Raw genomic sequence first — 17,423 nt, 5'->3', positions numbered from 1 at the left:
AAAAAAAGGAGACAACAGTGTTGAGTTTTTTAAATGAAATGTGTTGAGTGTCTTAAGGAAACAAAAAAGCTGTGTGAAAATGATGAACTGTGAGTCTGCTGATCTCAGGGTATGGAAGAAGCTAATAGTTACTGTGGGAATTAGTTTTGGTGGCTCTTCTATCCAGCTGCTAGTTCTCACACAGCTTGTAGGAACATCTTCTGCTTAGTCAAATGAGATGGAAATTGAGTGCTGTGCAAGGTGTACTTTGGCAGAAGGAGCTGATGGGTAGGAAAACAAATGTGGCCAATGTCTCTTGTTCTCACACACATGCATGCACAAAAAAAGGCTGAAAAAATTAGCATATGCAAGTAAGGGAACTGCCTCACACTGTTTTCTCTAAGAGGAACTGTGAGATGTAATCTCTTAATGAGTCACCTCTAAGGTTTTTATACAACTGCCTCATTAGTGCAACTTCTAGAATGCAGGTTTTAATTTTTTTTTGTTTTAATATCTGATTCATATTGCAAAATACCATTGATGCTGTTTTCTTGTTGAATTCCAAGTATTCAAGAGTCTATTTGCTGTTACATTTTTGCTTTCATGTACTGTAGATATCATGTTCCTTAATAAGGTCCTTGTTTAGCTCACAATCAGTGTTGTCTGTAGAATCAAATTCTGACATAAACAAATCTCACTGCCTTACTTAGAGAGAGGGGGAATTCTCAAAAGGGGTATTTGTAGTTGCATTAGTTACTAAAAAATGGGGAATTATGGTTGCTTGAGGCAGTGTTTCTTATATTCAGCAGTCGGATTCCAAGTAAGTTTTTTTCTTTTTTGTCTTTCTTACTCAAGTAAGTTTGTCCTAATGAACTTCCTGCCCAGTCATTCTGTTGCACCGAGGAGGAATTTTCCCACCAGGCTCTGTACTCTGAGTACAGCTTCGACCACTTGCAAATGAAATTTTTGAATTTGTAAAGCTGCTGCATATTTTTGTTCCGCTGTTGTAGCTGCCCAGCCAGGGGATGTGGAGGAAAGTTGTTTTCCCAGGAAGTTGAGGTTAAACCACAGTGGCAGTAAGAAAAGGATCATGGCTCTGTTAAGGAGAAACTCCATTCCTGGGGAAGAACTTTGCAAGTTCTACACATTCATTCTCTGACCATGAAACTCCTTGTGTATACCGTACAGGGCTGGGTCCTGCACAGGACCCTTCTCAGAGTTTCTTGAGAGACCAGGAGGAGCTGGCTCCTCTCTTGTGCATATGCAGTGCTTCTGTGGCTCTGATCCAGGCAGGAGCTGCTGTGTGCAAACCCTGCCTGCTGATGGGCCATTGTAGCACATCTGTGAATAAATCTCTGGGCTTCACTGCGTGGGGCAGGGGAATGGACACCTCTCCACTGCTTTGTGGTTCTCCCTTTACATTTTTTGTATTTTTGGTTCAATTTTTGGTTTTTCTTTTCTTTTAACTGAAAGGGTTCTGCTTGGTACCCACCCAAAAGAAGCACTTTGTTTGCCTTCAAGAGCCTTTATCAGGCTGAAATAATCCTTGCTATAATCTTGTATTTTGTAAAGCTGGTATATACTAATTGGGGAAAACTCACTTTGCATTTGGTATCTGTCATGTAAATGCATAAATGAGTAGTCCTTATTATGGAAGTATATGTTCATAGACTCAAAAGCAACTGTGTTACTTTATAGACTTTTTATTTTACTTCCTCTTCTGCTATTCTGTTTTGACCTACCATACACTTTTAGTCATTAAAATTACCGTATCATGTAGTAGCAGCATTTTAAAGCAGCATCCAGCTTTCATCTGGGGACAGGGAGAGTATCTGTGCTCGTGTTCCCACCATCTCTTATCAGTTGTGCTGCTGTCATCCCTGATTTGCAGTTTGCAGATTAACCATTTTGTAAGTGGAAGTTGATACTGGTAGCCAAGGCTAGTCAAAGTTTGGGGAATTGGCTCTTGTGTCTAGGAAAACATTTGCAGTCACAGAAGGGAAAGATTAAAAAGTTCCAGGTATATGGGAGTAGTTTATCCTTTGTGTAGATGTTGCTGATTAATTCTGTAATCTCAGAATTGTGGGAATCTCGGGCTGAGTCTAAAGCCTGTTTTCTGTGTATTGTGTGTGATCAGCCTTTCTCGGCAGCTGACATTTCAGTTTGCTATATATGTTTTAGCAAGCATAGATGAATGGAGCATATGGATTTGATTATTTTTTTGGCTATAGGAAGTGGATTTTTGTGCATTAAATATAGTAACTTTCTTTTTTTAAATATCTGAGCGGAAGCTTCCCCACTCCCAGTGATTTTTTTTTAATAAGAATACATGTAACTTTCTTCACTCTCATTTTGTGCAATGTAAGCTGGAAAGACTGCAGTGTTTTTAGTGTTGGTCTTGTACCAATAAATGACATAGTATCACATGAATGTTTTAAAAGATTAGGTGATATTTTATGACAGCAAACATTAAAAAAAAGACTGGTTCAAGTCTTTCCGCTGTGAATTCACTGATACTCAAAGTAAAGAGAGTATTATGGTATTGTTTCTGTTTGTCTGAAAACTTATTTATTTTCCTTTTGTATCTTCTACCTGAGTAAGTAAGCTTAGAAAAGTAACGTGTTGTGAAGGGGAAAGGTTGGGTGAAATTGGTAATCCAAATTAAATACAAATAATACTCTCAAGTTTATAGAGCCTGTGGGTGGGTGGACTTGGCAGATCAATCCGTTGTGGTATGTTAGACTTGAAAGAGCATATGGAGATGATTATTTTCTGGCATTTTGTAGTAAAAGTTTTGAAGAAGGAAGTTTTAATTTCTTTTAATTTAATTTTTTTTAGAAATGAGGTAAAAAATAAGAAGAATAACACCTTTTACATTGAGTAGTAAAATAGTTTGTTGTAACAGCATACAAAAAACCAGTTTATTTGAAGGTAAGCTGCTAAAAGAAATTCTCCTACTGTTTTCCTATTGGCTGTCTTGTTTTCTGAAGGCAGCCAAAGATCCAGTGCAGCTGGGACTAATACAGGACCCAGCTGTAACTTTTTTTATTGTTGTTCAGATGTCCGGTGATGGTCAGATCTAAGTTATTGTGTGGAAATTCAGTAAAGGAAAAGGGTAGGGTGGGAAAAAAGTGACTCTCCATAAAAATATTCCAGTAAAAGCAACAGGAACTAGGAGTATCCATTTCAGAGCTCTGCCATAAATCCCATCCTGAAATACTTAAACGCCTTCAGATTTTGCTGTAGACTTGAAGTCATTTAAGAGTTTTTGGTTAATTTTTTAAACAGAAATGAAGTGAACTGGTTGGAATGGGAAGGTACCTGTTCTTTCAAATTATTTAATGGAAGAAGATGCTGTTTTCTCATTCAGAGTACAAGGTTTTTAGTCTCTTTACTCTCTTTACAGTATTGGTGCAGTATATAATGATACAACATGCTTTGGTTTTATTAATTTCACTTATGTTGTGTTTTGCTAGTTTTTGTTTTACAGATCCTAAGGATGTAAGAAGGGGAGAAGCCTAATATATTTCTATAGAATTTGGTTTACCTTTGGTATATTTGGTGCTTCCAACTCTGTCTTTTAGGTATCTACTTCCTTTCCAAATCTTCATTCTGAACTTAACTTGCTGAGGGAGTCCATCAATTAGCTGCCTGAATTTCAGAGTTCTTTTGCTGTTACTCCAAGCCTTTAATTTTGACTGTCATTACTCAATCAGTTTGTAATTACACTTCTCTAATTTAAGAAGTTTAATAACAATAGTATACAAATTATAAGTCCTGATTGACTGAAAGATACTTCAAATACTGTAAGTTATATCCATCAATACTGACAGTGACGTGAATTTTAAAACATAATTACTGTCTCAAACACAACCTGGATTCTGCATTTCTTTCCATGTGCCTTAATTCCTTATTGATATTAATTTTTTTGAGGAAAAAGAAAAAAGAAAGGATGAAGATTTGTAGTGGGTCTGTTGGCTGTGGGATAGCCTGGCATTTTGCCCCTCAGTGCTAGAAGAGAACAGCAACAACTTATTTTCCTTCCTGAGCAAGTAGGAGCTGATCTCTTGCTTCAGAGTGGAAGTGTAATGTGGACAGACTCTGTGCTTAGAAGGCAGAACACTTCTAATACAAACCAATTGCTATGCAAAAACATCAGTGATGTCCTTCTTTTGCATACAATATTTTAAATTAATACCATGCAAATAATTTGCTTTACCCTTTTTTTTTTGACATTTGCAACGATTAAGTAACCAGTGTTACATTTTATTCTTATTTAGTAAGAATGGTAGTCAGGGTTCTTTTCTCACAATTTTTAAAAGCTATGTTCTTTATGTGAATTGTGAAGAGCCTAAAGGAATCTCTCAGTTAATTGTTTTCTTGAAGTGCAGGTCAACTTCCAGTGCATTTTGCAAAATTGGTTTTATGTAGGCTCTGCCAATGTCAAAGACCATTAAAAATACAGCAACTAGAATGAGAAACTTGGCTTACAGATTTGCTTTAGGATGTTTTGGCTGCATTCATGACACACTATAAGGAAAATGAAGAAAATATTTGTGGCTTGAGAATAAAATCTGCCAGCTAAGTTGAAGAAAATAGTATGAAAATGTCTTGCATCTTGGAGAGGGAGAGAACACTGCACTGCAACTATTACTGTATTGTGCTTTTCTCTGGAGCTCATATGGACTTAGGAGATCTGATTTTCTAATGTGATGGGAGAACATCAAAAGGTCCTTCTCACATTGGAGAAATAATAGTACAACAATTCTAGCCAAGTTTTGGCTTTTCACTACCTCGTTTTACATTTTGAATAAAGGGTTTCCTGCTGAACAAACACATGCTAGTCTGATAGCATTTTCCTGTATTTGAATTGTGAACAGTCAAATGACTCCAAAAAGTGTATGTTGAAGTAGATACAGGGTTTTAGCATAGAATATGTGCATACAATAAATCTATTCAACTAATCAGTCTGTTTCCTTTCTCTCCCACCCCCTTACAGCTGGAAGTTCATCAGCTTCTGGTACTATATCTAGCTTCCTCTCGAGACTTTCTGGGTTAGAGTTAACAGTGGTGGCAGGCATTGGTGAACAATGTTGTGATTATGTTCTGTGGGTCTGTATAAGTTGTCATTTTCCATTGCTGCTATTTCTAATGGAAAATATGTCATCTATTTAGTACGAGCATAGTATGTGTGCTGTGCAAAGTTGCATGCTGCAGGGTTTAGTGAAAGCATGTACATCATCATTACATCAGTATAAAGTATTTCTAGATTTCATTAGTGACCAATTTGGCATGTAAAATGGAAAATTTATGGTAAAGTTTTATTTTAATAAGTTCTGAGCTAGAATAACACAAGATGGCTGGAGATTCATAGTTAGTTCGTAATTAATTATGCTTTGAGTTTCTTTAGTGTATGTTAAGACATTGCTTTGAGGTACAAAGAATGTGGAAGAATTAAAAAAAAGAAAAATTAGATGCTTGCAGTTCTCTTACCAGTTGAAAACTTTCTGGCAAAATACTTTCAGTCAGATCTAATGGAATTTAATATCCTGATTAGTAGTTGTTATATTTTTTTGTTGTTGACCTTTTTTCTTTAAAGTACCACAGTGTAATTTTTCAGAAGCATCTTCTGGACATTTGGAGATCCTGGTTAAACATCTGCAGGGTCAGTTAAGTATGGCACTTAGGTGTTGTGCTTGAGCTTCAAATGCTTCAACGAAGTTTCAAGGTCCACTTTATTAAGACATTTAAAAATGTAGAATAGACACTATGATTGAAGAATCTTTTAGAAGTAGTTTTTGTATGATTTTCAAGTGGACTGCAGACTGCTGCCTGTGCAGATGTGTGTCAGAATTATTGAGGACAAAACTTAGGCTTAGTAGTGCCACTTCTTTTATTACCAAACACTTTTTTCAGTGTTCAGGAAATCATTAAAACAATGAAGAGTTTACCTGTGGATGGTGTTCTCCAGGTGCTTTGTACTCACTGCTGCCTTGTCCATGTCTGTGATACACAGAAGGATTTCTGAACTGCAGTGGAAGTTTTCCCACTGTTCAGTATGTCGGCTGTGGTGGAGCTGCAGACACTGGTGCTGCAGACTGCTGAACAGAAGTCATAGCTTGGTATTTCTGGCTGCCCTAAGGCAAACAGGATAATTGCAAGTATGTTAATGTGAGTCAGATTTTTTCAGTCTTACACAAAGTTTGTCTTTGTAAAATGAAAGCTTGTGCCAGGTAGAGCCCTGCTCTGAAGGCACTGCCTCTTTGGAAAGGTGTTTAGCAGAAGCTACATCTGACCCCACTGGCAATGGAACTGGTGCAGGTGAAAAATCAGGATTTGCTCTTGGTTTTACCCATTTAGGAAGTGATCTCTTTTATTTTTACCTTTTGTGCCATGCTGAGGGGTCACAGAACTAAAACACGTAGTCCTACTTAATTGTTTCCTAGTCAACAAAAATACTTAGGATGATGTGGAAATCTTAGAAAAAATGTTTATTAATAGGAGCAGTGGGAGCTGGTGGACTTAAAAATGAGATTGAGGGTTAAATCCCATTTAGTTGCTTACATTTTCAGGGAAAATGCTGAGTCTCAGACACACTGAGAGTAACAAAACTAAATTGCTTAGATCTTTGAAGTTGTATGGATATGATTTTTTTTTTCTTGTTAGGTACTTAGCTGAGAAAAAATGACTAAGTTACTTGAAAGTAAAGTACAAAAGATTATGTGTTCAGATTATTTTTCACTGATCTCTGGAAGGAATGCAGTGATTTTGCCAGTAAGGGGCAGAGAAAACAGCTTAGAAAGGGCAATGTAATATTTCAGCAGATTTAGTTGAAACAGTTGGGGCAAGTTTAAATAGGAAGAATGTATTTATTCAAATGAGTTTTTGATCAAAATGCCAGGAGGTCTGCCTGGAGTATGAAAAACCTTTCTTTTTGTAACATAGAACTTGTGTCTGTACTTAGAAGAATTCCAGCAGATGCTGAATGTGCTCTATTTTGGAAGCATGGTGAGGCAGCTTTGGTGTGACTGCTGATGGGCTTTTGCCAAGCAAAGAATGAGAGACCGGGGGTTTGACCTTACGGTAAGTGGATCCATCCAAAAGACTTGTTATCAGTGGGCCAGATAAAAAACTCTTTTATATCTGAATTAGTGACCTGTCAAGCTAATTGTTTCATGGTGTGATGGCAACCAACAATTCACAAAAGCTGTGTGTACTTTTTTCTGAGGGATCTGAAAATGTTTCAGAGTCTTAAATGAAGCTTTGCTGTTCCTTCACCAACAAATCCATGAGTAAATTCCTGACTCTCTCTGTGGCCTCTCAGACTTCAGGCAATGGGCCTGTTGATGTAATAATAGGAAACTGGAGCATTTCAAGCCTAAGACAGCCAAGGTACTGTATTAGCTGTAGTGCATTTCTCTCCAAGTACTGCAGCTCAGTGGTTTCCATAGCAGGTACCACGGTTACTTTTTTTGGAGGAGACTGCAAGAATTTCAAAGGCTTACACAATATCAGAAACCACATTGTGCACATCCTGGAATCTGTCCTGTTTTGGGTGAATATGAATGCTGCTCAAGCAGTTCCTTGATAGATGAGCAGTCCTGTGTGGCTCTCCATAGCTGCCTTTGGAGACGTTCCTCAGGGAAGGAAGATTGCTTTCAAATCCGGCTCCACCTCCTTCACTGTGCAACCGATTTTGGAAAATGAATAAATAGAAAGCTTCTGCAATAAATACTGTTCTGAAATCTAACTCCAGAACTGTGTCAGGCAGGGATGGGGGAAGGGGAAAAATCAACTTTGCCTTGCTTTTTCTGAAAATTGGATTGTGTGCTTTAGAAACAGCCGGCAATCCTAAGTAACGGCTAATGCTCCTCACTAATGAGTGCAGTGCTGTGAGCAGATCCCTCATTGCCAAGAGTAGATGTTACTGGAAATTTGTGACAGAAAGCCTGTCTGAGCCCAGCTGTTTTGCTGGGAACACCGTAGGTCTGATGAGCTGTGCCTGAATATTGAGCAGGACTTGGGGGTATTGCTGGCAGCTGACCACAGGCTCTGGGCTCCAGGACCCCCCTGCAGCTGCTCAGCGACATTCCTGTCAATTTTCCAGGCTGCTCCTCGAAATGGATCGGACAGGAATGTCTGCTACTACTCTGGTGTGTTTGCTTTTCAAATCTGTTTTCCAAGATCTGTCCTAGGAAAAAATGTAGGTACCTGCCAGCCAGCCACTTCCTTTTCCCAGTAACTCAGGATGGCTGGGGAAACACAGCCCTTCTGTGAGGGTAAAGCTGAAACGCGTTGCTATGTTATTATTTTTTCCTTCTCATATCATTTCAAAAGCGAAAGGAATCAGTGTTTTGTCTGCCTCTTCCTCATGAAGAATGTGATGAAATGATCTCTGCTTTCAGAAGGAGTTGCCCCATCCTTGGTTTGAGTTGCTTGGATCCTGGAGCTGAAAGAAGTCTAGATTGGCAGCAGGATATGTCTGGTTAGTCCAGTTGTTCACAGGGACTTCTGGGAGTCATCGACCAGTGGGAGATGAAGTGTCCCTGCTTTCCTTTTCATCCACACATACTCCTTGGGATGTTGGGAGAAAAAGTCCTCTCCCGACTGACCAGGGAAAGAAGTTGACAGAGGAGTATTTGCTCTTTTCCTGTCAGTAGTTTAAGCTTTGCCTCACACTCTGCAGAGCTGCTGGGAGTCATCTCAAACACGCTGAAGTGACCACAGAACCAAATCCTGAGCAGTGCTGCAGTACTTCAGGCTGTCCAGCTTCCCCATCTGTATGGGCTCCCACTTGTTCCTCTCATTTTCCATCTGCAGTCTGAGCAGGTCTCTTTCCTGTGCTGGTCATCTGAAGAGTTGCTTAAAGATAAAGTATTTTTAAATTCCTGTCAGTGTTGTCTGTATGATTGGCTCAATCAGAAGTGAGCCGTGCTGTCGCAGAAATTAGTCATGGGACCATCCAGTCCCTTTCCATTCAGTTCTTTGTATAATTCTGTCTAGTAATACACTGCAGTTGTATGGGCAAAACCATAAATGCCCCAAGATAAAAGGCACATCCTGCTTCTGTTGTGTAGCTTAAAAGGTCTTACTTGTGGAAAGCTATTGCATCTACACATGTTAATTTCAGCATTTTCTCTTTTTGCTGCAGGCAAGCAAAATCCACTGCTCTTTTGCTGCCCTTTCTTTGCTCTGTAGTGAATGAAGGGTTTCAGCTAAAGACATGATATCTCTAATGTGACACTTAGCTGTGCTGTGCATAGTTGGCATGGTGATCTGTTCCTTTCACCTCCTATATAGTGTTGAGGGGGAGCCCTGATTCCTTTCCCAAGACTCCCACTTGAAAAGTGGCTGTTGTTCTGCATTGCCAGTGGATACATAATGTGCTATCAGCTGCTATCCATGGTCTCCCCACATGTTATTGCTGGATCATCCTTTTCCTCAGGGGATGCTAAAATTTTTTGTGGCCTGAATCTTGCCATGAAAGTGTACTAAAAAAATTCAGAATTTGCAGACTTCCACTCTGTAAAGACTAAATTTGTGTTAATGCATACTGTAAATAAAATGTACTATAAGCAAAGGCTTTCAAATGCAAACTTCAGAGAAAATTTGTTTGATTTCAGCTATGGCACTACCTAAGTTCCCCATTTATTTCTCCAGTTTTGCACATACAAATGCTCTACAGAGAGAAAATTATTACTGAGCTTTCCCAAAATTATTTATCTGTGAGATTCTGCCTTGCAGCATACATAATGAAGAGGGGAAAAGAATTTGTTTCTGTTTGACAGTATTTTGTTGGTTTGATGCAGTGTAAAGAAAAAGTTTGAGGCCACTTCGTTTTGGAGGAGTGATATCTGTATTTATAATGGTGGTAATACTACACAAGGCTGATTCTGATCCGCCTTCCTCATTATTTGCTGTGAAAAAAGAAATCAGATGCAATCATTTTGTTAAAAAGCTGAAAGCAGAGTAAGAGAATTTTAAGGCAGTATAGATGCCCCACTGTCCCTAAGGCAGCAGGACAATACAAGACTGTGCATTTTTACTTGCAGTGCTTGGCACTGCACAGCATTGCATTTGTCCCACATTACTTCAATGGTACTGTTTTCCACGTTGGAAGGGGATTGTGATGTTAAGATGTGATAATGTGACAGTGTGTAGCTGTAACACTGAAATCAGAATGGTGATTCACCAGAATTCCTGAATAGTAATTGGTAACTGATGCTGGTGGAGTCACATTTTGTGTTGGATAGTATTTCCTGTATCTGTGCTAATCTGTTCATAGCCCTCTCTGAAACACACACCACTACAGTGTGACCAGCATCTCCTTTTTAAATTTTCACATTAGCTGGCATAAATTTTTTCTGCACTGCTTAAATATGCATGGATATGCATATTTTAACACATTATATTATTAATGCTAGTATTAATGTATTTGGGTAAGGGACTTAAAATGTTAAGTTAAACTCAGCTTTCTTTTCATATTCAGTAATTTGTATTTACATATTTTAGAAAGAAAAGTTGGCCTAGAAGCATCTTCTGATCTTGAAGCAAGAGTAGAGTGACTTCAAAAGAAAAATGCTTCTGAAAGGAAATCCATGCTTATCTATTATTAATATCAGGTTGAACTACTTTTAGTATTTAGAGAATACAGCCTGTAAGGGTGGGGTTTTGGGGCTGAGCTAAGCTCGTTTTAGGGCTGGCTGACCTCAAGGGGGTTGCTGTCCCCTGTACCTTTGTGCTGCCAGGAGTTTCTGCTGTGCCTGTTTTGTTGTCTTGGGAAATTCTGTGGTCCCTTGGTGAAACCATTTGTCCTGTTAAACTGGGGAAAGAAACAACAGAAACAACAGGGTCCAGGCATTGAATGGCAAAGCAGTGCAGGAACATAGAGAAGCCAACTCATTACCTGTGAAATCTTGCTCACACCTTGTCCCTGTGTATTTTTTCTTCTTTCTCCCCAAGTGATGCTCCTTTATGTGGTTGAAAGTGGTTCTTTCATTTAGTTGCTAAAAACATTTGGTTTCCTAATGGAAATACATAAAAACATTGAAATAAGACACTATTGAATTAAAGGAGGTCAGTATAATATAATCATGACCTTCAACACTGCCTGCTCATGAAAATAAAGAGCACGGACAGTAAAAAAAAAAATACTCATTAACTTAAACACACCCTGCTTTCTAATGGCCAGTATCTGTGTCAGAGGCCTAATTAGGAGCTAAAAAGCAAGGGAGGTGCCTCTGCAGTTTCTGTGGAGTGTATCTGTATATATCTGTCTCAGTGGGTATATCTGTGCAGGAAGGTGAGGGTGGGAAGTGGCTGTGAAGCTCCTCTTTGTGCTTTGGTGCTGTTAAGAAGGGCAGCCCATGGCTCCCGGGCAGGATTAGCAGCTCATGCAGAGCTCTGGGAAGCCTCTCCAGTCCTGTTCCCCTGCACAGCTGTTGGTGCTCGGTTCTCTGCTCACAGTGTGTGAAACACATCTGCTCTTGCTGCTGCCTCCTCTGCCTTTTGTACTCTGTTGACAGAAACATCTGCAAGTACCATGGCAGGGCATGTCGGTTGTGATATCTGAACTAAGATGGTTTTTGGGAGGCAGGTAAAATGTTCCTTCCCTCCAGATCAGTGTTAACTGGACCCTGATTTTGCACAATTTTGCAGCTGCCTGCTTTCTGCTTGACTAGAGAGACTAGCACATTAACAAATTATATAAGGCTGTTTCTGGCCAGAACAAAAACATAGTCTTGCCTTATTTGAAGTAATTCTTATCGACTATAAGGAATAGTGTTTGTTTTTTACAAGAGATGATTTCACGCTTGATGGTACTGTCACCCTGCTGGACCTTTTCTATATAGAACAAAAAATGTATTTCATATTTCCAATTTTTATGCTTTTGTCTGTTTTACAGAAACCTACACAAATATGTACTGCTGATCTAATAAACCTGCTTTGCAGCAGGAGTAAAAGGAAAAAATCTCGAAGGTGTAGCTGGTCAGAGGGAAACGATTTCCTCTAAAATCCTGAAAGTGTATTTTTATGTGGTAATAGTATTCATATTTTCAGGGTTCCCCCCCCTATTATTAGAAGCACAAAATGATAATATCTTTACTGTAACTTTCCTGCAAAGTATGCACTTATCCTAAAGAAAAAAAACTGTTTTCAGGAACATCTTGTAATGGTGTGATTTCCAGCAGCTGAACAATGAGAATCATGGATGTGCGTTGGAGGTTCTCTTCTGGGTTTGGCCACTAATGTGATTTCTGGCCACAGAGTCCCTTGTGATTGAAAACTCAAAATAACTCTGCAAGCCATGGATTCTGTCCTAGATTCCTCATACCACCAACTGGTGATTTTTTTGTGTATGAAAGGATGTTGTGTAGAGGATTATTTCCCTCCTTAATGGAAGTGTCATTGCTCCTATGCAGGAGCATGTTCAGCAGTGACTAAATAGCAGATTCACATAGTAAGGTTGTTAAGGGAGCAGCCAAATCCATCTGGTTTTACTGGTGGAATTTAATGTAGATTCAGTTTGTTTCTGCACTGTGAAGTGAATCTATTCAGAAGGACGTCCTCCTACGAAAACTTCTATGGAATTTTTAATAGCCAGAAGTGGTTGGAGCATTGTTTATACATCTTGTCTGAAAGCTGGAAAATGTTCCTCTAATCGAGTTTTAAAAAAGGGAACATGTAGGGGGAAAGGAAGAGAGAACAGCCTGAGAATATCCGTTGAGGCAAATGTTCTGAGACAATCAGATTTGTTCTCAGAGATGAATGTATATTATTTTAAAGGCCAGAAGAAACATGTCTACTCATTTTGTGTATGGGTAAGGAAAGGTTTGTTTAGTTTAAAGCCTTGTATTGTGTAAATATCTTTACACTTGCAAGATGTTCCAACTGCAGCAAAATTAAATTCCATCTAATTGTTTTTTTGCTTGGAATGCAAATATTGAAGACCACGAATTTGGGACTGACACAGAAGAAGGAAAATGTTTATCTTTATGAAACCAAGAAGTTAGCTGAGCAATGGGAGTCAGGGTGTTGTATTGCTTTGTAAGTGGGGTTACAGAATTAGTGTTTTGCCTGTGTTAGATACTGTTGCATGTTTGCTTTCTGCTGTTTGTGGATATTTTACTGGGTTCTCTTGAGAGACTGAACTCTGAAGTCAGTTGAAGGAGTCAAGTGAGATTGCTTTAGATGTTGGCTGGTGACTGGCAATTAAAAGGCTAATGAGTGAATTTAAGCACAAGACTTTTGCTTCTTATTGCTGGAGAGCTGGAAAATATTTAAATTTTACTACTGAGAAAGAGAATGGTATCATGATATGGACTTAAAAAGCACTGGCTTTCTGTTTCCTGTTATGGGATTTGGTCCTGGTTTTCACTAACCTGTGGGAACTTTCTTTGCAAGCTGATCTGTTGCTGTTCTTTCCCAATCTCTTAAAATTTTGAGATTTTTGGTACTTGCTAGCTCAAAAATGCTTCAAGTTGAGAGTTGTGGGATAATGCTCTTCTTTGGATATTGTACTTGGGTTGTCCATAGTGGAGCATTACTTAACCAAGTAACATCACAACTGATGCAAAATACACTGATTTCTGTGGTGAGATGCAGTTTCTTTTCCTTAGCATGGTGTAGTAAACAGAACTGTATTATAAGTGTGTTCCATTAAGTGTTGCATTACAGATGTTCATTTAAGTACATATAGTTCAGTTACAGGAATTGAATTCTGTGGGCCAAGTTGGAATATATGAAATATTTTTCTGGTTTTTTTTTCTGTTGGTAGTAGGAGTAGTATTGCAACATGTATGCTGTTGCGTGTTTCTTTCTGTTTGGCCAAGAATATAATTTGTATTTTCAACAACTGTATTCCTCATGAATAAAATATCAGTAGTATATTGACTTTCTATTTAGTAGTACCTGAAGTCTGAAGTTCTAGAAAAAGGAAATGCTCTCCCTGTAAGCTAAAAGATTTCACAGAAATGACTTACATTAGAATATGGTCTTTATTTAAAGATTAGAAGATAGCATGAAAGAATGCTGCAACTGTAGCTTGTTCACTCTACTGAAATGCTTTTGTTCTTTTTTAGTATTTAAATGTTCATGCTAACTCCTCCCATCCTGTCTGCTTTGTGTTTAGATTGGTGAAAGAAAAAAAAAACCCAGAAGTGACTCGGAGAGGACAGCTAGAAAATTTGTTTTACAGAACAAATACATCATACATGCTCCCCGAGTTATTTTGTGTGGAGGATTATGTGAACACAGGGTTGAAAAAGAAGTGTTTCCTGGAGGCAAAAGGGTGGCCTTGGGAGGGGTCTTGCCAGAGCAGATCATCTCTTACCATGTACCTGCAATGTTTGCTTGGGACTGTGAAGATGTTTTAATCCACCATTGTGTGTTACCCTCCTAGGTTAATATTTCAAAAGCCTTAATTGAAATACAGAAATAGTGTTAGCCTTTGTTTTAAGACACAGAGTTGAAACAGCAGGTACAGTAGCCATAAAGTCCCAGGGGCTCCTGGAGCAAGACACCTTCCAGGCTGTAATGCCACATGAAATCTCTTCAGAAACTTTTTTTGGTGCATTGAGTTTCCCACTGATACATTTTCTACAGCATAAAGAGCAGCACTGGAGAAGGGAGGCAGTGATAGAAACCAGTAGAAGGATGATAATGAGCAAACATCTTCAGTATCACACAGAGGCCAGTTCATGTGAGTACAGGACTGTGCACTTGGGAGTGATCCTGGTGAGACACACATCCCTCTGTGCTGGCAGTGTGAGGGGAAGAAAAATCCCATCTATACCCAGAGTTTCTAGAAGTTGAGCAGTACTGTAACTCCCATTCAGTTGTAGCCTGACTCTTTTACTCTTGTCAAAAGATACTGAAATATTTTGGCTCTGATATTTAAATACCATTGTTTAAAGATGTTGCATTAATGTCCAGTTTTATGTAAGTCCTCTCCAAGTGCAGAATCTTCTTTTCCAGCAGACTGCTTGTCTTGTATGTGGCAGATAAATACTTGATGTTATTCCCTAATGCAAAACATAGTCTGACTCCATTTAGCTTTTTTCCTTTCTGTCTAACAGCATCATTAATTATACTGTGAGGCTTGTCTCTACTGTGGCTGTGATCAGAGGAAAGGAAAATACAGCAGACAGTATTTGGGTGCTGTAGGAAAACACTGAGGTGTTTGATTTCTCTTTTTTTGTGGGTTGCTTGAGCATAGAAAACTGTTACAATTCGTGTTGATTCCAAAAAAGCAATTCCAGTTGTTCCAGATATTCCAAACCTGTCCCAAGGAGCCTTCACTCCATGGTGGAGTAAGAGAAACTGCAGTACCACTCACTGGTGTGCAGATTTGGGAAGGGCTCGTGGTAGTGGCTAACCCAGGGGTTTTGTAACCCAGCTTGAAGAAAAAGCAACATCATCTATGAGTTCTAAATATTTATTGTTTCAAGATGATTTTCTCTTTGAGGTTTGATTAGTATTTCCAGTTGCCAGTGAAGGTGAGAGTTACCAAAATGTCTTGCTTCAGCAAAGAGTTAAAAATTTAGCATCTCTTACTAGTACTGCTACTGTAAAGCTGCAGTGTAATTTCATCTACTATACTGCAGAAATGCTTAAAGGATCTCAGAGTGTGCTTCCTAACTAAGAGAGTGATTATATATGGTTTGCCTTTTTTATAATCAACACTGGGTAGCAGTATTAATTTTTTTTGTCAGTTAACTAGTTAGAATGTTTGTGGTGTATTTATGTACATAGTGTGTGTGTAGTCATTAATTCACTGTGGTTTTAGATCTTGTGTAAGACAAAGATGTAATGTAGGGACATGTATTTATAAGGTTTGATGCAAAAAGAATCCTACCGCTATTCACATACAAGAGATTTTTAGGAGTGGGTGGCTTTGATGAGGAGAATAAGCAGGTAAACATACTGAAGTCTGGTATTTGTTCAACAGAAGACTGTCATTTCCTAAACTGAAAGTAATTTAATCATGTTTGTATCTGGAGTAGTTAAATGAAATCATTTGCCATAATTACTTCTTGTCTAACAAGGTCTGTCGCCATTTGGAGTTTTTTATGATTTGGATCCTAAAAGGAAAGGAGCTTAACCAGTGGATGTTGAAATAATCAATATATTTCATTATTAGGATTCAAACAGGAGCTCTGTTCCAAGTGTGTTTAAAACTCCCCTCTCAAGCTGAACTTTTCTTTATAATCCTGTTGCTACAGTCTGTTGTGTGTATAGGACATAAAAGAGTGGCCTTGACCATCCCAAATGAGCACATTTGTGGTGTGTTGCTCTTACATACCTTATTAATTACTTTTGTTGTTCCATTTTACTGAGCTGGAAGGAAAAGCTGTTCTGTAATTAAAGAGCTATTTCCAAGAAAGTGGTACCATTAGAACTGTTACTACAGGATTGCTGCACAGGAGGTGAATATTTGTAGTCGGTGTCTAGTGCTGTACAAATGAGCAGAAGTAATCTCTGTCCAGAGAAGTTTCTTGCTGAGGAACATCTGATTGTTCAAGAAAAGCAATGGTTTTATGCTGATGATTTTTGGTGTTTGCTGGTTGTCAGACAGAGACACAGGGTGAGGGTAGGATGAGTGACAGACACACATTTGCATCCTCAGTAGCAACTGATTTTTATCAGCAGGGTCATATATTTCATTTAGCATGGCCAAGGAGAGACGTAAAATTGACTTAAATACTACAGACTCACCTAAAAGATGTTATGCAAAGGCCATGTTTGTGTTAGATAATTGATTTTGGTGTTGTACTTGTGTGTGCTGGCATTAGGGGATGTCTGAATTCAGCACCAGGATATACATATTGTGTATTGGCTATTCTTTGACTTTTTTCCCTGGAAGATAATTAATTTACATGAAGAATTTTGGTATGTTACTGATGTAATAGAATTATATCCGACTTGAATTTGGCAATTAAGCTGTAGAACCAAATCTTGCCACATCATATGATAACAAGATTCCTTTAATTGTCTATTTTTCTTTTGAAAGATAGATTCTGTCCATAGTCATTCATTCAATTACCTTACTTAGGATTTTTATAAAGCAGATTACAAATATATTAGATTTAGATTTCCATTTATGTTGTGTGTTTTGATTTGGTTTGTGGTTTTTTCCTGAAAATTATGTAAAAGAAATGTCCTGATGTTTCATATAAGCTTATTTTTCCTAATCAGTTTATTAAGTTTTATGTGTGCAAATGAGGTATCAAATGCTAAAATGCAAATGCTAAAAAAATTGTACATTTTGCTCCATTCCAGTGCCTGATGACCTCTCCTTGGAAGAAAGAGAAGAACTTTTAAATATTCGTCGCAGGAAAAAAGAATTGATTGATGATATTGAGGTAATTGATTTACTGTAAAGATCCTTAGCAGGCTCCTTCAGTAGATTAAGTTACAGACCTAAGCTGCAGACTTAAATATGA

The 17,423-nt window shown here is 38.4% G+C and overlaps 1 protein-coding gene across 1 annotated transcript in view; it reads left to right on the top strand.

The window, feature by feature from the left end:
- Positions 1 to 17,423, top strand: part of CYTH3 (cytohesin 3) — a 48,916-nt gene that overhangs the window by 7,570 nt on the left and 23,923 nt on the right. The window contains exon 2 of the mRNA XM_030957949.1: positions 17,260 to 17,342. Coding sequence (XP_030813809.1) covers positions 17,260 to 17,342 — 83 coding nt within the window. The remainder of the gene's footprint in view (positions 1 to 17,259; positions 17,343 to 17,423) is intronic.

Source organism: Camarhynchus parvulus, chromosome 14, assembly GCF_901933205.1.
Source record: "Camarhynchus parvulus chromosome 14, STF_HiC, whole genome shotgun sequence".
In the NCBI taxonomy this organism is placed as follows: domain Eukaryota; kingdom Metazoa; phylum Chordata; class Aves; order Passeriformes; family Thraupidae; genus Camarhynchus; species Camarhynchus parvulus.
This window is presented reverse-complemented; position numbering and strand designations above follow the sequence as displayed.